At 36.0% G+C, this 21910-nt stretch overlaps 1 protein-coding gene across 1 annotated transcript in view; it reads right to left on the bottom strand.

Moving 5' to 3' along the window:
- CNTNAP2 (contactin associated protein 2) overlaps positions 1–21910 on the bottom strand; it is a gene marked incomplete at its 3' end in the record, with an annotated part of 2047702 nt that overhangs the window by 1434825 nt on the left and 590967 nt on the right. Inside the window, exon 3 of the mRNA XM_080931878.1 lies at positions 21484–21677. Coding sequence (XP_080788004.1) covers positions 21484–21677 — 194 coding nt within the window. The remainder of the gene's footprint in view (positions 1–21483; positions 21678–21910) is intronic.

Here is a 21910-nt window from a genome sequence, read left to right on the forward strand (position 1 = left end):
ACATGTAGATGTCATATATTCATATAGGTGTGCACATGCTCAGACTACAAAACTTGACCAAATGTGTTTGATCAATGAGAAGTTGAAATTTATAATGACATAAGAAAAACTGGAAGATAAATAACTGCAAATTATTATGTAAATTATCATTTGGACATTCAATTTATTATTTGAAATCAAGTGTGAGTGTGTGCATATGTGTGTGTTATGCATACATATGTGTGTGATCATAATCTGTATACATGTATTTAGTCTCATATTATGTAAATGTGCTTGACTGATAAAACTGAGGCGATAATTAACATGATATTAAGTAATTATTTTTTTTGGTTTAACGTGTTGTTTTTAATTATTTGTTTAAATGCTGTGAATCATGTTGAGCATTGTTAATCATGTTAAGTTTGAACAATTTTTTCCCCAAATCCAGTGCCTTGTTTTATACTTTTTTCATATAGTAGAAGGTAAATGTTATGCATTTCTCAGAAAAGCATGTCTATTGAATTCTTTAGATAGAAAAGACTAGAAAAACAACAGTATCAATCAACCAAATTCCCCAGAGCTCCTAGGGACTAAACCACCAACTAAAGAGTACACATGGAGGGATCCATGGCCCCAGCCCCTTATGTAGTAGAGGAAGGCCTTGTAGGACATCAAGGGGAGGAGAGGCCCTTTGTCCTGGGAAGGCGCCATGCCCCAGTGTAGGGAAATGCCATGCTAGGGAGGCAGGAGTGGGTGGGTGGGTAGAGGAGTACCCTCATATAAGCAGGCAAAGGGAAGATGGGGTAGGGGTTTCCAGAAGGTAGCAGAGAAAGGAGATGACATTTAACTTGTAAATAAACAAGATGTCCAAAAGAAGTAAAAAAAAATAAAAAACATTAAGAAGACCATTTGAGACATTCTCATCCACAATCAGCACAGAGCCCGGTGGCTAGTGCGGAGGAGGATCTCTGTTTGTGAAAATGTCATCGCTCTTGCCCTTTCTCCAAACCAAGCGTTACTACCATGAACAGTTTCATTCACCCTTTTTCTCCAGAAACATTTATATTCTGAAGTGGGAAAAGAAAAACATAAAAGAAAATTAAAATTAAGTTTGGGCTTATGCTTCATCTCTACAATACAGAGGCCACAGGATGACGGGGATGAGGTCAGTCTGGTCTACACAAGAAGACCTCAAACACAGGAACAAAAGCAAAATGAACAAGCAAACAAAAACAGATAAAATTCCCGCAGTCTATAAATTATCTTTGGGTACTATCTCTCTCTGTGTCTCTGTCTCTACCTCTGTCTCTGTCTCTCTCTCTCTCTCTCTCTCTCTCTCTCTCTCTCACACACACACACACACACACACACACACAACTCCCAGCCAACTCCACATTGCCTTTTTGAATTATATGTAATAATCACAAGCGCACTTCATAATCACAACCTTACATTCTGGAAACTATAATATTCATGAGAGTAAAATCAGTATCTCTTTTAATGCCCTTTGCCCATTGTTTTCTCTCCACAAGACTAAATTTGCTAAATATTTGTTTAAAAGAGTGAATCACGGTGTTGTCTTTATGTGACTGTCTGAACCAAGTCCTTGTTTTGCTATAGAAAGGCTGTTGTGAAATTCTGTCCTCACAGCTGTAATCCCAGGGCTAGAAGTAGTTGAGCACTTGGCGATTGCTGGCCAGGAAATTGTGCCTCCTTAGTGTGTTGCAGGCCAATATAGACCCTGTCTCAAAAATCAAGGAGAATGGTTCTGGAAAGAAGATACCCAGGGTTGTTTCCCTGGCTTCAAACGCAAGCATATGCACTTGCAAACCTACAAATATAAACACACATGCATATAAGCACCTGATACATTGGTTTATTAGGAAGGGGTAAAAATGATTCAACACTGGCATGAATCAACAAGCTTAAGCTATGATTATCAACTAGTAAGACTATCTTAGAGTTATTGTTATTTGCCTTTGAGTTATTGTTTGACAGTTTTGTACTTTTGTCATTAAAAAGTTATGTGAGAAGATATTTTTGCCAATGAACAGGTCTGTGCACCACATGTGAGCCTCAAAAGTCAGAAGGGAGTGTCAGGTTCTCTGGAATGAGACTTACAGACAGAGAGTTAGGTGGGGTCCTCTAGAGAAGCAGCTCATACTCTTAACTGAGGATCTCTCTCCACAGCCCCAGTTTCATACATTTATACAAGAAATTCTATTTTCACCTCCTCCTCCACTCTGCACCCTGCTCTCTATCTCAGTCCTCTTCCCCTCCTGTCTTACCTACTAACTTTTACCTCTTAGCCTTGTGTGTGTCCAACTGCATTTAATTATAATTTCTTGACCTAGCATGGATGGAAAACTATTTCCATGAGCAAGGATGACCTATCAGTAGCTAGAAGACTAAACAAAACAGCATCCCCTTCTCCGACAACCTGTAGTTCTCTAAGGACTGTCTCATCAGACTTGTGCCCATCCATCTGAATTGCCAAAGGGCCCTGTTGTTCTCACAAGAGCCAGAAGAAAGGGAAATGCACAAAGCACTTTAAAATACACTTTGATTCTGCTCTCCTTTCCTTGAGAGATTTAATTGCATATTTACTGAAGAAATGGAATAAAACTTCCTAGCTCCTGCTGAAATAACTCTGAATAGCTAATGTCAGCATCTGAATTGCATCAAAGTTTTAGTTTTTAAGCTCAGTGTCAGGTGCCTTGAATAATAACTCCCTTATCTGATATGGTTAACATCCACTCTCAACATTTTGGCCTTAGGAAGCTTTGGGGTATGCAAATAGAGTTTTTAGATTTCGCAATCAGAGCTTTATAGTTATTTAGCACTCCCCTGTTCTGGGTGTTTCCTGGTGTTCTGAATGTATGAAGAGAGAAAAATAAAACATTTATGTTGACATAACCAACATGACTCTAAATCATAATGTAAACAACATATAATAGAACTGGTATACTGCTTTCCGTTATACTAAAGGAAATGAAAAAAATCATAGCATGCTATTTATTGTAAGTATGATTGCCTTTCAGCAGACGATATCAAACACAAGGTAGGGAAACTTGTGAGACAATTCACTCTAGGATAAAGAGTGTCAGACTTGAAAGGGAACGTATACAGCATTTCAGTGTAAGCCTCTGAGGATATCTCATTCTCTCTCTGACTACAGCATGTTACTTGTGAGTCAGTACTGAGCATATCAGCGCACAGAACCTGAAATGCCTATTTGCCTATGGCTCAGTCACAGGAATGCCGCAGAAAGAGGCCCTTTATAAAGTTTTTAGGTTTTATTTACTCGTGATATAAACCTTGCAATATTTTCTAGAATATGACCTAGTGGTAACATTTTCTTCAATCTTGACACAAAGCGCCTTCTCCTGGGGATGTTACTGTTTGGGGGAGAAAAAATTGTCATCTAGGATACTGAACAAGTCACATTGTGGAACAGACAAACAAAAAATTGATATTTGAGAAAGGCTGAAGACTGAAAAATAAAAACAGTGGAAAGCCACCCTTAGGACCAAGAGGATTACAAACTTAGAAAATGGAGAAGCATCAGGCACACAGAAAAATGAACATGGAATTAACAGTAATTTTTTGGAGGTAAAATCAAGCAGCTCCTATAAATGAGACGGGAAGAGTCTCAGAACTGGTAGCAAACCCAGGGATTTTGAAGTTGTTAAAGTGGACCACAGGCCCTGCCCTTCAGACTATCTTTGGTATGCTCTTTGCTGTCCTACTAATTTGCAAATTCCCAGGGGTCCAAAGGGATGAACCTATGAACAGAGAGCAGCTACCATTTCAAAGGGTCTGCCCCCACTTTCTTCATGGCCTAAATTCCTCTGATATGCCAAAAGCTTGTTTGAAACCCCAGAGTGTACCTAGCCTCCTTTAAGACCATCATTTCCTTTCACTAGAGGACTTGCAGATAGTGAGTTCTTTATATTGAAAGGACAACTGTCTAAGTCTGACATCAGGGAACTGTGGCTTCCTCCTCAGCCTACAAAACCTGTGGACCAAGTGCACTTGGCTGTCAAGTAATGATTTGTTTGCTTTACTTTGGGAGTTCTTGAGTGTGTGCACCTGTCTATATATGTAGAGAACAGTGGTCAAGGTCAAGAGTTCTCCTCCTTACTTAGAACTTTGTTTTTTGAGACCATATGTCTATGAATCTGGAGTCTATAGGATTTTCTAGATTGAGATCTTTATACCACCACCTTGCAGGAGCTCAGGTTGCAGGTAGATATTTCTCTTTGCTGATTTTCTGTCAGAGATCCAATTCTGGGTCCTTACTATTATTTGTCAAATATTTACACACTGAGTCAATTCCCTGGGTGCACAGCTCAGTAGAGCAGCCATGTCTTGTGTGGCAGCATTGTATGTGTAATAGATGGGTTGACAGGAGACTAAAAATTTATTTAAATTTAAAAATACCTAAAAATTTTTCAAATTTTCAAAAACACTAATCACACAGGAGAAAAATAAAAAGGAAACAACTATTCTGCTAACAATGTCTTGGGGAACAACCCTAGGGAACAGTGTACATGATTGGTTGTTCTTGGAACTCTGTGTGTGTGTGTGTGTGTGTGTGTGTGTGTGTGTGTGTGAGAGAGAGAGAGAGACAGAGACACAGAGACACAGACAGAGAAATAGACAGAGACAGATACAGAGACAGAGACAGAAACAGAGAAGCTGATTACATTATATCCTTCCTACCAACAGCCCATACTAGAGAAATGCCCTCTCATTGGTCATGGACACTCCCATTCCCTTGCAGCTATGTTTCTGTTATTGATTTATTTTCCCTCTTATCGTATCAGATCTTTAATTTCCTTAGGACAACACCTATCTTCCAGGTAACAGACCATATCCAAATTGAAATACTAATATAGATTTTAATGATTGGGCTCAGATTAATATGTTTATTTGAGTTCTTCATAAGCCACTTGGATAGAAAAAAAAATAACTTGCATGAAAAATACTACAGTAACAGTAAGTTATACTGTGGAATTTAAAATTTTCAAATGTGTTTATTAGATTATTTAAAATAGTTTCAAACTCACAAAGAACTTATAAGTGTTACTTAAGAAATACTTGTGATGTTTTTATTTTGTATTCTGATACTGCAACTTTCCTCTATGCTACATGCTTTGTCTTTGTTTACCCTACCCGTTCTTTCCTTTTTTCTTTTCTGGACTTTCTGTTTTCCTTCTTCATGTCCATAAAGACATATAAAAATACTTTCATGATACATTTGAGTAGACGTTGCATAATACAATTAATTTATTACTAAATACTTACCTGCACTTTTACAAACAAGGACTAAAGGAAACAATTGTATAAATACTGATAGGAAATGCAGGGCCATGTCTTCGCTGATGAAACCCAGCTCTTAATGAGATCATATATAAGCTTTGGAGGACTCACATACAATCAAATAGTGTGGCTCTCAGTTACATTTTATATCATTTAGAAAGCAAAGAAATGTTAATGGAACACAAATACTACCTTTTAAACTTTTTGAATCATGTCCAACTACTTGACAAAAAGTATTAACCAGGTTAGCACCCAGTAAGTTTTCACTCCAGCAACAGCCATAATTGATTTTAGCAAACATTTACTCCAAATTACTAAAGACTCCATTGTAACAAGGAAAGCTTGGGGTTGTCAGAGAAAACCTGGCAAACACTGCAAGATCAATACATAGACAGGGGTTTCTGAAAAGAAATCCAGCAGCATAGACATGACTCCCCAAGACTTTACAAATGAGTATACATGAAAAGCAAAAGCCCCATTCACAGAGCTTTGGAAGAGGTCTACAACCACTCAAAGTGAAGAGAGTAACTGACAGGACCCAGCCTCAAGTAAACTTAAGACCCGGGTCAATCTGTGAATATGAGAAAGAAAGCCCATAAGCCTTGGGAGCTCAAGATCCCTGTTGCTAGATAATGTCCCCTAGACATGATAGGAAAAATGAGGCCGTGAACTCTTAACAATATACTCTTACCCCTGGACTATACTTGCAAAGTTAGAATATGACTTGACATGTAAGTGTAGTCAGATGAAATCTATAGATGAAGATCTACAGGCATCCTATGGCCACTGAGAGAAAGAGGATCAGTTTTTTTTTTTTTTTTTTTTTTTTTTTTTTTTTTTTCCAGAAATGAGTCACATAAACCAAATCAGTTGAGAAATTGGGTTTGTTGTCTGAAATGTGCTCTATTTCATATGTATCTGAGGGAGATTAATGATAACTACAAAGTTGACTGTGTGCATGTATAGACAAGCATGTGTATTATGTTTCACTGTCCACTTCCTGAATCCCTCACATAAAATATTTCTGAGTAATGGTTTCTTACCCTTTGGATTTAAAGTTTAAAACAAACACCCCAGACATAGCTGCTTATTTTAAGAAAATATAAAGTAAAATTTCCTATAACCATTGCAAGAATAAAGCTGTCATATTACAGACATTTAATCTTACTCTGACCTTTTAAAATAAGTCATGCCAAAACTCATTGTATATGGCCACATATATCACCAGCACAAAATCTTTGCAAAGGGACAGGGAATTTCTTTCATACATATATATTTTTTTTTATTCTGATATCAAGCACTTGCTGTGACGGGCTGAATGTAAACAGCCTAAGTAACCTTATGATAAATTCCCAGTCTCTCTCTGTTGCTCGAGGCTATCATATACAACTCTATTTTCCAATTTGTACACTGTAGCAAAGCTGACAAACACACAAACAGGACAAGCACTGTGCATGGAATGAATAATTCTGCTTGCTAACTGCATATCAAGAACAATGACTTCGCTAGAGGCAACCCAGTTTTTCTATCTGAAATAGAAAGAATATATCTCTTAACTTTCTCTGTGTAAACTACAAGGGCTCATTAAGGAAACCTGCAATATTTAGTAAGTGCTATAATAAATGCATTTGGAATTAGTGAATATACAATTTCAATTGTCAAAGCCTTTGGGAAATTCTTTGATGATAAACATACATAAAAATGTTTAGAATAAATGCTCTTGAGGACTGAATTCTTAATATAAATTAATATATGATTAGCATTTAAATAATGTACATAATGTCAAATTGTGCTATTGTGCAAAAATATACTCAGTGAAGATTGCAACTTGGACATTTTTTGAAGCCAAATTTTCACATATAATGGTTGGTGTATAGATTTCATCTATCAGCCATAAAAGAATAATTCTGAAATGTTTCTTTGAAGTTTTATAATAAATAAATGAACACAGAGAATTACATATAAGTAGCCATTAAATAAATTTTTCATGGTTTGACTCTGAATATTTCCTGAGCTAATGTGGGTTGATGTAAACACTTCTTGGAAAGGGGCATCTTTATTTTGTAATGTAGACTTCATCATTTCATATTTGACAGCTTGGGGCTCTTTTTGCTTTGTTTCAATTATGAAGAAATCCCATAGCTAGCTCAAACAAGCCTTGAGTTCACAGTGACCATCTAGTTTCCAATTGTTGGAACTATGGGCATGAACCCTTCATGCCCCATTGAATTTCTTCTAATTTGACCAAATTTGTCTTTCTACTACATGCAATACTCTCAGCAGACCACTGAATGTAAATAGTTTCAGTATTTAGTAAATTGTTTAGTTGCAATGATTTTTATATTTAGGTATATATGGGTTGAATTCTGTCACCTCTCAAATTCTTATATTTTCCACCCAATAAGTATATCAGACATATAGATAGTATATATGAAATTGTACTGAGGTAAAATGATGCCCTAATACCAAGACAATATGACTATATTTTTTATCAAAGCAATGTCAAATGAAAAAAAAAAAAAAAAAAAAAAAACACATGGGAGAAATGATGCCAAGCAGTAGTGAAAAACACTGTCTCCCATCTAAGTGGAGAAACATGAAATCGATTGTTCTTTTCTGAAATTAGAAGAAACTAACAGCGCCCTGATCTGATTAAAAAAAAAAAAAAACATTATTTTATTCTTTTTGTGTGTGTCTTTATGTGTGTATGTGTTTGTGTATCTGCATGTATGTGTTCCATGCATGAATATGTTAAAGCCAGAAGAGTATTAAATCCTCTATAGCTGGAGATGTAGGTGCTTCTGTACCAACTGATGGGTACTAGGAACACAAATCAGGTCTTCTGGAAGAGAGCAGCAAGTGCTCTTAACTGCTGAACCATCTCTCTACCCCTCAACAACAAGATTTTGATCTCAAACTTCTGATCTCCAATATTGTGAGAGATTCTCTTGTATAAGTTCGCCAAATGTGTGGTAAAGACAGCAAACTTTTGTTTTTTATTTAGAATGGAAAGATTAAGTCCTATGTCTATGTTTAACACTGGTATCATAATGAAGTTCATGAACTATAGTTTTCAAATTAAAATTTAGAACAATGATATGTAAGCTTTGGGAAGTAAGTGTGATTCTGAACGGAACATCAAACAGGCAGAATATGCGAAACAATTTCTTTCTTTAGTTAACACTTTAAAAGAATAAGACAAGTTCTTAGATTCCAGGACTGGAAACAAGGGTGGCCACAGCCAGCCAGTCTGTTTGCTAGGCCACAATGTCATGCTGTTTCATTCAGAACTATTCTGCGAAGGTGACAGACTTGCATTGATCTTCTCTATGGTCTTCAGTGAGACTGGATATCAAAACTCCTGGGCAGATTGTTTCAAATGGTACTGACTGAGCTTCATCCTAGAGAATGCTGTTTAATGGGGGTGGAATCCTGCTGGTCTCCACAGTCTTTTACAATTCTTCTCCTGCTGTTATATACACCAGAGCCAAGCACCACTGCCCTAGTTTCTCTTTTCACCAAGGTCCATTTTTCTCATATATACCAGCTTATGAGTTCTCTGACTAGGAATAAATAACACCCCATATATATTCATCTATGTAGACACAAGAAAGTATCCAAAAGTACTCAAGAAACACAAACACTGGCACTATAGTGTCTTTGTTCATAGATTACTCAGTTTCTAGCTCTTTCTCAGAAAGTATGAATATTATCACTTCAAAAATGTATATTTTATTCATTTACATGCTTATAATATAGCACATCTTATGGCATTTTTTTTTAATTGTTACAGGAACGGAACCCATAACAGGATATATTATGTGAGGAAAAATATTGATTTTCAATAAAAGATTATAAAAAGTTAAGACCTACACATGTAAACGTGGGCCATATGAACCATTAATTTTTGATACTTGGAGTAAATATAAGGTTCACAAAAGGAGCATGAATTACACGACCTAATCTTTTGTGTGCAAATATTGCTTAGAATAGAAAAAAAAATGGTTCCTGGAATCTTTACTTTGAAAATTTAACTATCTTTAATTTCTATTCCATATCTTTTAAACATGTCCTGACTTTACCTATGTGGTTCATTATAATTAAAATAGAACAGATACCTTTAACTTGATTTAAACATTCTTCCCTTTATGTATGTATCAAAATAGCACAATGTCCTAGCACTGTGTAAAAAAAATATACATTTATATATAGCCAATGGAAATGAATGTGATTAAAACAGATTTTTACTAGTGTACTTGACTATTCCTTCTAGTTTATTTTCTTTGGCTTTGTTCTACAGTATGCAATGGGTTTGTTTGTTTTTTAATGCAGAGTCCTACTGTGCGGGCTGGATTGGACCTTGCAATGTAAATTAGGCTGATTGGGAGCTCACAGAGATCTCATGACTTCTGCTTCCTGAGGGCTAGAATCAAAGGTGTATACCACCATACCTAGTTTATTTAGTAATGCTTAAATTGTAACTGTCCGTGGTAGTATGTGCTAGTAATCTCAACGCAAACTACCATGGATTGTAAGTTCAACGCCAGTCTTGACTGCAGTGGATTCAGTTTCAGAGAGCAAAACAGAAACAAACAAACAAACAAAAAAACCCAATAAAACCTTAGGCTTTGCCCTTGTTCTCAGAGTAAGGGTAAAACTTAAATAATGAGCACTTGCCACATTTGACTTGGACTGAGGGGGACAGATGAAAAGGACCACAGTGATGAGGACCTTGACTGGTGAGCTAAAGAGTCCAGGCTTCAAATATCAGCCCTTCTGTGATTTCAGTTTGTATGTAGGGTTGTTTGCTTTGATAGGCATACATGTTATGAAATGAACTCTACAGTAATCCTAGATGATGTTTAAGCCACCATTACCCAGGTTCACTGTTAATGAACTATGTCATCCTGGGAAAATCACCACCTCTAATTCTGTCTATAGGTTTATGGTAGGGCCAAATAACAAATGCAGTCTTCATAGGCTTTTTGATTTAATGTTTAAGTAAGGTAAAGTACAGGAAGGATGTAAGTCCCTGGTAATCTTTGGGTGGCTGTTATTAGTGCTTGTTAATTGATGCACCTGTAGTATGATGCACTGCTTTGCTAAAGCACAGGGGAGGGTTTTCATTGATGTCACTAAAGCTGAATCCTAATGCAAATATAAACCACTTAAGTGAGATTGAAATGAGCCTACTGGCAGACTCTTTGAAATGTGTCAGAAAAGTTTATGAGATCCATACAGGTGAGTACTTTAAATATTCTATCAGTTGGAAAACAAGTATGTCTATACTTCTTTGCTTTGGGTAACTAAAAATCCCGTTATGGTAGGGAAATGGTCCTTTAGACATACAATCAACTAGCTAGCTTCTGCTGCCAGTGATCATGTCACTACAACCAATAATTAGGCTAGTTTAACTCCAGATATCCGAATGCATTTGGCAAAATGTTCCTATATACTATTCTTTTTCAAGTCAAAATAGACAAAGTTCATTGTTTGGCAAATTTATGTCTATGAGATACATGCAGATCCTTGACAGTGAAAAAAGTTACCAGCACAGTGGCTAGAACACAAGTTACTTGTAAGCTGGACATGGTGATATTAGCATTGTTTAAAGTAATGCCACAACTTTTACTGTCCCTGAACTTTACTATATTAATCTCAATCAGAAGCCTGCCTATTACTTTCTCATCTATCTCATACACTTTAAAGACATACCAATAATAGCAGCAACAAACTGGCAAATAATTAGAGGAGAATATGAAGAGAAGATGGAAATATGTGGTATTGTTTCTCAACCTAATTTTGAAAAATTAATTATTAAAAGCCCTCTATATTGAGGGAGTGTTAGGACTAAAGCTCAAGACAAACATCTGAGGTCCCTATTAACTCACAAAAGCAGACATATTCAGTCCGTCTCCCTGTTTTAGAGCCCTCCTGGCTGGCATTCTCCACCTCCTATATAAAACTCTCCAGCCCAGAGACTGAGCTGGGCTTTCTTTCCTCCGCCAGTTACTTTGAACCTTATATAACTCAGTCATTTTGTCTACATTTATCCTGTTGCCTCTTGGCCACCTCTCTTGCTTCCTGATCTCATGGACTGTTAGCCGTCCCCCATCTCCTCCAACCTCCCATGGCTTGATTCCATGGGACTTCTGCCTATTGTCTCCCTCATACCTACAATAGACATTCTTTTCTTTTATATTGAGAATCATCATGTCTTCATTTTTTTTTATTCAGATAGTATTATATAATTTTTGAGCTAAGTCAACTAAACTCACAGAAAGTTGTTTAGCATAATCCAGTGTACATAGTAATAAATGAAAAGTACGGAAGTTTGCAGGAGAGTTCTGGATCCTACCTATCTTGCCTTGTATAAACTGTGTGTGTTTTCTATATAGTTTTCAGATAGTCAAAAATGTAAGTGAGGATTTACACTTATGTTTTCTTGCAGAGCTTCGACAGTCAGTTGGTGCCCTTCAATATGAGAAGGTCAGTATATCTGGACATAAGCATGAGATGTCAGTAGCATCGCGCTTTTAGTCTCACCTCACTTTTCTACAGATAGAGAAAGATCAATTCAGTTGTAAGGCTTTAAATAGCATCTGTGTGCTCCCAGTGTATCCTGAAGGTTTCCATGCCTGTAACATACACGTGACCTAGATGAATGACACCTATCCACCACAGTTTCTTAAAAGATAAACCTGTAAGATTAGAATTTTAAAAATCTATTTTAATTAAGATTCTTTAATGCTTCAATCTTCTTTTATTGTCCACCACCCACCAGATGTATCAGAAAAGAAAGGTTAATATGAAATGGGTGTTGTGGACCTGTTTAGAAATATTTCTTTTGATGATTTCAATTTTCATTGACACTAGTACAGTCTCCTAGCTAAACACCAAACATGAATCAGTAGTATCATACTGATCCAGAATACACTACAAGGCTCTGCCTATCTACCCAAATTCACAGAAGCTTCAGGAAGCAGCAGGAATACCACAGAATTTCTCTCATGCATTTCTCTCTTCAAAGTCATGACAACCAAAGATTATCAAAGAGAACAAGACAAACCAATGCAAGAGCATAATTCACTGTCTTTTGGGTTATATTTACCCAAAACAGCATACATTTTCTTAAGCATCTGCTTCAGCAAAACTTCACATGCCCTTTCACCAGGCAACTTTCAGAGAAACACCATGTATCTGGTCTCAACAAAACATCCTTTCACATGTCTGCATCAACACCCAGGAATCCATTCCTTCTGCAGACACCAAATCCAGACACTGTTGCTGCTGACAAAAAGCACTTGCTGACAGGTACCTGGTATATCTGTCCCCTGACAGACTTTACCAGATTCTGACCAAGGAAGATATGCATACTCGAAGCCAACCTTTGGGCTGAGCATAGGTACCATAATGGAAAAGTTAGGAGAAGGACTGAATGAGCTGAAGGAGATTGCAACCCCATAGGATGAGCAAGAATATCAACCAAGGAGATTTCCACCCTCCAGAGCTCACAGGGATGAAACTGCTTGCTAACCAAATAAAATACATTTGGAGGGTCCCATGGCTCCAGCTGCATATGTACCAGAAGATGAACTTATCTGGCATCAGTGGGCGGGGAGGCCCTTTTTCCTGTGGTTGCTAGGTGTCCCAGCATGGGGGATGCTAGGATGGTGAGGTGGGAGTAGGTGGGTGGCTGGCTGGGGGAGCAACCTCATAGGTGCAAGTGGAGACGATGAGGTAGGGTGTTAGCGGAAGGGAGACCAGAAAGGAGGACAATATTTGAAATTTAAATAAATAAAATAACCAATAAAAATAATGAAGAAATTAGAAGACTGTGGTTGTTTATAAACCCCAGGCCCACAGGAACCTATTTCAGTTGAGGATTCTCTGCTTAGAAATCTACTTCTCTCTGCATGACAACTTTTTATTTGCTGAGGAAACAGTATTTAGCATCTCAGCAGACATTACCCAGCCCTAATCATCATCCAATCTAAAGGACAACCCAGGACAAGGCCAGAGCATTGCTAGAAGCCTGTATCCTTTAGGACATAATTGAGTTGTATGTATATAGCATTACAACAGAACACTTACTTATTTTCACCCCTCCACTTCCCAGGTTATAACAATACTATTCATAATTGCCAGAAAATGCAAACGTCCTAGATGTCCCTCAACAGAAGAATGAATAAAGAAAACTTGGTATATAACACAGTGGGATAGTACTCAGCTATTAAGAAGGAAGACATCATGAAATTTACAAGCAAATACATGGAACTAGAAAATATTATCCTGAGTGAGGTAACACAGACACCAAAAGACTTCACATGGTATGTACTCAATTATAAATGGATAATAGCAATAAAGTACAGGATTACTATGCTATCATCCACAGACCCAAAGAAGCTAAGTAATAAGGAAGGCCCAAGGAATGATACATGAATCTCAGTAGGGGGAATAAAGTAGACTTCTGATGTGAATGGAGGGACAGAACTTTATGGAAGAAAGGAACTGGATAGAGATAAGGTGTTGTTAGGGCGAGTTAGGAGAGAGAACAGAAAACATTCAGGGGCATCTCTGGCACAAGAGAGATACTCAGGAGTCTTTGGAGGTGACCCTAGTGAGGCTTCTAGCATTAAGGAATATGGAACCTGAAGAGGCCACCTCCTGTCATCAGGCAGGACATTTACTGGAGAGAGGGCACACAACCCACCCCCAAAACATTCTATCTAAAATTTGGCCTCTCTATAAGAAGTGCAAGGATAAAGATGGAGCAGAGATTGAGGGGATAGCCAGCCAATGACTGGCTCAAACTAAGACCAATCCCCATGGGGAAGAGTCAATCCCTGACTCTATAAATGATACTCTGCTATGCTTGCAGACAGAGGCATGACATAATGGTCCTCTGAGAGGCTTTATCCAGCAGGTGATCGAAACTGATGCAGAGACCCACAGCTAAATAAGAGGCAAAGCTCAGGAAGTCTTGTGAAAGAGTGGGGAGTGGAGAATAAGGAAGCTAGACTGGTCTAGATCACAAGAAGACCTACAGAAGGCTCTCTAAAGTTTAGTCTTAATTATAACCTCTGGTTTGGAGGCATGGTGGCTGATTCTAATTCTTCCATTTCATAGGAGCCCCGAAAATACTGAAAGTGATGTACACTTACTTTAAGCAGTATACTTTGCATGTCAAACTGTAGAGTCTAATGGTCTCCTGTAGATCTCTAAGATTTTGCATTTCTAACAGAGACATAGTGTTAGACACAACCGGTATCTACATCACATTTGAGAAGCAACTTCATAGGTTCTTTTCTGTGCCTATACCAAATAACAAATTTGTGAACCTTTATAATTGACATATCTGGGCAGCCAGAGTAGTCTCACTGAACTGAGCAATTGCCCATGGCCTGTTCCTTCCAAGCATTCTCTCTCCAAAAAAAACGAGGTCTAGTGTGTTCTATGTTGTCTCATTTAGGTGCATTTATAAAATTATTCTTTTAACTTCCACAAAGTTATCACTGAAGTATCTCAATTAAAGAAATTGTTATTTTATTTAAAAAATTGTAGGTATCCATCCATATTATATATATTTATGTTTATTTGAATACCAAATGTAATCTTAATCTAGTAACAAGAATAATTTTAATCCAAATCGTGTGATTTCACGATGAATGTATTTAATAAAGTACAAAATCTTGGTAAGAATCATATACAATATTTATTTTCATTGTTTTTAGTTATGTGTATGTGGGGAGACGGTTTATATAAGTATGGGCTCTCTTAGAAAACAGACATCAGAACCCCCAAGATCTGAAGTTAAACATGATTGCGAGCTTTCTACAATAGGTCTTGGAAAATTACCTCAGGCACTCTGAAAGATCCAAATACTTTCTTTTTTTTCTTAAATACATTATTACATCTGAGCTATTGCTCCAGCCCTGGGCATCTTTACTTCAAAACATCTTAAGTAATTAAGTGTAGTTTAAAATTTATAATGATAATTACATATATAATATTTGTCCTATATATGAAAATGTCATTGGACTATAAAGAATAATACTTTATTTATTTGACTGTCACTGAGAAACAGCTAACAATTATGTCACCTTTTCTTATTGAACAATGTATGCAAAAACATTCAAATTTATAACTTTACTTCCCTGTTCTATATTTTGGAAAATGATTAATATGTAGACATATTTGTTAGAAAGGTGCTTTAATAAAGAGACATTTGGCAGGTTCCAATTGAAGTGAGAAGTAACCAGAACCATGTAAAAATATATTCACAATAAAAATATACTAATTAAGAGTCATCAAATCCAGCCTAGAAACATTTTAGTGTGTATAAAAGGATATGAATATCCATTAGGTTTATTAAAATTTATGAAATTTAAAAGTATCAGCCAAAAGGAGGTGTAAATAAGGAAATCTATTTCACAAAACCAAAGAAATGTTTTTTTTCTCTCTTACAACTTTATTTTTAAAAAATAGGGATACATATACAGATTTTTAAAGGCATTTTGGCATAACACTATATGAATATTTTTGTCAGTACTTAATTCTTTTAGAGGTTTGATAGCATGCACTGAAATCCCACTAGTACCATAAGCATAAAGTATATGTAGGACAGAACGTAACATAGAAACAGTTTCCTTGGTGAGTATAGATTAAGCATAATGACCTTTGAATACCACAAAATTGCCACAAGGCTATAATCTTAGCTCTTGGGTTATTAATGGTTTAAGGTCCAGGTGTACCACATTCTGAGAGGATGCTATACATTTATTTTTCCCTAAGAAGGACTGAGACTTTCATTATTTTTGACCTTTGTTTTTCTTGAGCCTCATTTGGCCTGTGAGTAGTTTCTAGAGTGTTCAGAGCTTTCTGGAGTTTGAATTCCTCCTGGAGTCCATTTTATCCTACATAATGTTTTAAGATTTTTTTTTTTTACTTACTTAATGACAAAGATGATTTTAAAAATAAATTTAATTGGATAGTTCTTGTTTGTTTTATTATTCAATAACTAATAAAATTATATCAAATATGCTTTTTCGGTCTTTACCCCAAGCACATGAAAGTAGCAACATATATTTGTATGTGTAAATCAGCAGGAGAATCCTGAGCCACCCATGAGGAAAATTGCATTAGCACACTGTGGTTGATGAAAACACAGGTCTAACCAAGAGAAGGTTTTTCATCCTTTGTGTTATAGGCAGAAAACTGTTCTAAGCACACTATTGCTATGTGGAACAGAGGCATTCATGTTGTGCATTGCTAATGAGAACAGATTTTTAAATGATTTGGAAAATTAGTGCAACTGCTATGACAAATGGTTGAAAAGATAGGACAGAATCACCCACTCATTTTTAAATGCTGTCCCTTTACATGGCTCATTGCACGCAAAGGCATCATTATGATAACAAATAATCTTTTACAAGCACTACATTGGCTTTTGGCTTAGAGTAAGGGCTCTGATCCCTAAGTCCCTGGCTGGGTCTACAATGTGCTAGCCACTGATATATTAAGGCACTTTCTTCCTAGTGTGTATTTGGAAACCGTATCAGAAACTGAGTTCGCTGTTAAGTCATGTTTTATTCATTGGTAATATTGTTGGGTATTTTAAGTCATGCACGGAAATAAAGAGAGGTAAAATGAGTGTGCAGAGGACAGAGGGAACAGAAATATTTGAGGTGTTCATCACTGCAGACATGATGAATAAATTGCTTCTAGGCTGGGTAATGTGTGTTTCAAATCATTAAAGTTTAATGAATTTGATCACTCATATAATTGCAACTTAACATCCTGGTTTTTTCTAGTTTCCAGATTAGAAACTTTAGTCCCAGAGATATGTTAAATCTTCCAGAATATAAAAGCAATGAAGGAGTCAAAACTGCTTCATTCAGACCTTTGACACCAATACTCAAGTTTCCCTTACTAATCAACCTGTTACACCCTAATGAAAGAAAGTAGGTTACATACTTTTATTAGCTAAGTGTTAGAATCAGTTAAAGAATACCATTATTGATTTAACACTGAGAAAATTGAAAATTTTCATTTGATATTCCCAAAATCCAACCTTCTCCACAAAATCTGCGTGTTCCAGGGTTTGTGATGCTTCTAATTTTGTTGAAACAATGAACCTTTATGAGTGCAGGTGCGGCTTTTTTGTGCTGAAATTATGTAAGTGACAGAGACTCAAATTTTAAGTGTCTAATTAATTAAAATTCAGTGTCATATATTAGATAGTGGCATCGTATATATTCACATATTCTTTTTTAATTTTTTATTGAGCAACTTTAAGAAAACAAAAAAAAAAAAAACAAAGATAAATGTACAAATTTTAAGCATATTTGGATAAAAGTCTTACACACCAAGAAAACTTTGACTAATTCCGGGTTATATCCTGTTTTACATGTACTTTATGCTCATTGTAACTAGTAAGATCTTAATGAACATTATCAAACCTTTAAAAAACAAGCCAAGCACTGAAAAAAATTCACATATTCTTGTTAATAATCTTTGTAATTTAAATTTGATAATCCATTTCTCCACAGTAGGAATCCCCAAGTACATACAGTGTTGATTAATTTCATCTGACACCTGCTGACTATTACTAAAAGAGGTCAAAAGTCTTTTAAAAATAATTAGGAATGTGTACACATTTTCTTTTGCTTACAAAAAAAATCTTAGAGAGAAGGAACACTCTGTCCATATTATACCAGTACATTTGAAATATAAATCTTATAAGATAAAGGATTTTGACTGGTGGAATTCTTACTTTATGTAACATTGAATGGACTTTTGCTAAGAAATTATTATATACAGTTATTCATTTTTCTTCAGATATAGAAAACCTTGAAAGAATTGCAGAAAACTTTCCAAATTTGAGTTGCAAGACTGTGTGAACTCGATGAGGATCAATATTCACCAATCTGAATATTGCCATTTAGAGAGTGAAGGGATACCATATACTACATAGAAAGAAATGTCTTGTCAGTCAGAAAACAGCATTCTATTATTTAAATGCTATCAGAGAGGATTGGAAGATTTAGCTAGTTACACATATTTAGAAGTTCACATTCTTGCGTATCAAACATTTGGATAAGCCATTTTAGGAATCTCTTCAAGGTCAATTTTCATCCAAACATTCTTGACCTTAAAAATGCAAGAACTTCTCATATTTCTTGCTTACATAATTTGTTGTTCTTTTTGCTTATATAATTGTATAATTTGCATAATTATTTTGTTGACAGCTATTGTTCTTTAATCTCCATATTTTAAACAATTTCACACAAGATTACTTGCTTAAATCACTCTCCCCCATCCTCACTTCTACTTTTACCCAACCTCCCCTCCTCAATGAATCTGTCTTACATTCCTATCTATCTATTATTCCTATTTTTTAGACCACCACGACTAGTCATTTCCTTCTGTGTAACAATGTGACTACATCTTGGAGCCTGGTAGGCTCAGAACACTTATGTTAATAAGGCCTGTGTTACGTGCACCAAGTGGAGGTAACTGCACTTGATTTGAGTTAATGTTACACTATCTCATCTAGGAAGTGGGCTTTCTGATTTTGAAATTTTTGTACTTTATAATCTTTTCTGGTTCTTACATACAATACCAATGATAGTTATATCAGTCAAAGTATTTACATGGTCTTTAAATAATATTTTAATCATTGTATAAAACCATTCCCTAAACAATTATAGAGAAAATACCCACTCACATTTAAAAAATATTATATCTACTTTTATATCTATATCTATATCGATATCTATATAATAGATAGAACAAACCTTGCCTCCCAGTCTCCTCAGGTACTGATGATTATAAATGTAAGTTCAAAATCATATAAATATTGAAATCTTCAGACTACCTGAAAATTTCACCTTGTAAGGTTCTGTGAACCAATATATGAATAAACTTTGTCTAAATTTTCTTTAAAGTCAAACTGACATGATATTAAGTAACAATAGATTAGAATAAAATCTAATATTTAATTATCATTACTGCTAAGGTTAAGCGTAGATATATTTTGTTGGTATTATAAAAGTTTAAATTCCATCGCTTAATGTTTAGGGAATAGCTGGAAAATCTTCAAGGACTGTTAGATGTGAATGAATTTTCATTTGTCACCACTCTTGGTATTTCTGTCATGAGTTATTAGACTCATTATGTGGAATGCTTACTAGCACTTTAATGTATCTCACAATATTTATATTACACCTTACACTTGTTGGTAATTTTACAGTTTCATGATTAGCTCATACAGAATCTTCTGGAAATCATCGTTCATTACTCATCATTCATCACTATGCTAATTTTAATGAGAAACGTGAAAGGAAGGAGATAAAGCTAATAACCTAATGGTCAAAGATCACAGAAGCACATACCTCAGCAGCAGCAGCAGAGACAGAGAACTCAGTACACACCCAACCTTCCCCAGCCTTCAATCTCCACACAGGCTATTTTCAGAGATTTCTCTCAGAAGTAAACATTATTTTTTATTGGATATTATCTGTACTTCGATTTCAGATGTTATCCATTTTCCCAATTCCATCCCATTGCCTCCATGAAGGTGCAACCTCTCCCAACTCAGCCCTTGGCATTTCTCTACACTGGGAAAATGAACCTCCATTGGACCAAAGGCCTTTCCTCCCATTGATGCCAGAAAATACCATCCTCTGCTACATATGTACCTGGAGCCATGCCTCTCTCTATGTGAACTCATTGGTTGGTGTTTTAGCCCCTGGGAGCTCTAGTGGGTTTGGTTAGTTGATGATTTTGTTCTTCCCATGAGGTTGAAAACCCTTTCAGCTCCTTCAGTATTGTCTCTAGCTCCTTCATTGGGGTCCCTGTGTTCAGTTCGATGATTAGCTACAAGCATCCTCCTCTGTATCAGTATGGTTCTGACAGAGCCTCTGAGGAGGCATCCATATCAGGTTCCTGCCAGTAAGCACTACTTGGCATCAGCAACAGTGTTTGTGTGTGTTTAGTGGTTGCATATGGGATGGATTATCATTCATATTTATCACCATAGAAGTCCAAATTATCTTAGACAATCTTGGTCTTTAAACATATCTTGACTCAATCATGTGACTATCCTTAACTGCTCTCCACTGTCAAAGTAAATCAAGGCTGTAATGACTGCATTTCCCCAGTCATCTTTAATGTTGTCTTAGTGCATATACAAGGAGATAAACACAGTCTTTTATCCTGTCTATGGTTGAAAATCACCTTTTCTTATTATGGCTTTGGGTTATCTTCAGCAAGTAATGGAAACTTCACAGTGAATGGATATTTTCCTCCAATATGCTCAGTATATGTTATATATTTTAATATATAGGCATTATTGATGCATAACTATGACCTGTGGTGAGTTATTTCTACATTCCTTCTTGGAAGGACAAGTTTCTTATTAGACAGATATTGTGAACTTATTTTACATTATGGGTTTTCTTGTTGGCCACTCATGTAGAAATGACTGTTAAATCTAGAAAATTCTCAACTCTAGAAACTTAGAAGAGCACCTTGGACTTTAAAAAATAGAATTTCTAAAAAGTGAGCCTTGTTAAGATAAAAGTACCCACTTCTCCTGCTAATACCAGGCAAAACCGAGACTAAAAGCAAACCCCAAAATTTTTCCTTCTTTCTGTTTAATACTAATTATTTTAATTGATTCTACTGTAGATTTAAAAATATATAACTAAATAAGCTATAACAATACATTTATTATTTAGTGGCAAGTAAGCTCTTGAAATATGGTGACTGTTTATTTGGATGTACATCTTTATAATTAATTGAGACATTTTTGGGGTATCCTGGTCAAATTGTATGTATTTTCACCATAGGATAATAAAAAGTGAATTTTCTATGAACATGACCTTGTTTTGTTGGTCTAGGTATGAATGGCACATTTATTTAATAACACTTCTTCCAGTGATTTAAATTCTTACTTAAGACAGAGACCCACTGGGCACTAGATGTGCATTGCAGCCTATGAAAATGAACCTCAGTATGCAAATGTGCATTAATTAATGACCTGGTTAATTAGTAGTCTTCTGATAGTTTCCATAGATACATGTTTGCAGCTGCGAATAGGCCCTGTGAGTTTTCTCCCAGTTTCACATATTTTCCATTCGGTTATGCATAGTTACATTTCCAATATTGACTCACCCAGATATTGCCATCTTGATGATAGGGTTTCCAGTTTCTCCCTGTGTCACTGTAGAGCATTCGATATTGTGTCACCCAGTCAGAGCTGCTGTACCTTCCTTGGGTTGCAATGGCACTGATCTGCTTCCGATTGCCAAAGTCAACCTGAAGCCATTGATAGTGGTCACTGTCTGATGGAGACCATCCCCCAGCACCTGGAGTAGGCAGAGGCAAAGGGGAAAATAAATATTTAAAACTGAACTCTTACAATTAAAAATAGATTTCTCTACATATCTTAATTGGCCCTGTCAGTGCTGTATTTCACAGATGTATTATGAAGTGTCCTTTATAGATGCCATTGGGACTTCAACTAATATTCTTCCAGCTGGGTAACATTGATTCTTTAACCTCTTTATGGTGTAATTATGTGCTCATTTTCTCCTGAGCA

The sequence above is a fragment of the Micromys minutus genome (genome assembly GCF_963924665.1).
Source record: "Micromys minutus genome assembly, chromosome: 18".
Classification (NCBI taxonomy): domain Eukaryota; kingdom Metazoa; phylum Chordata; class Mammalia; order Rodentia; family Muridae; genus Micromys; species Micromys minutus.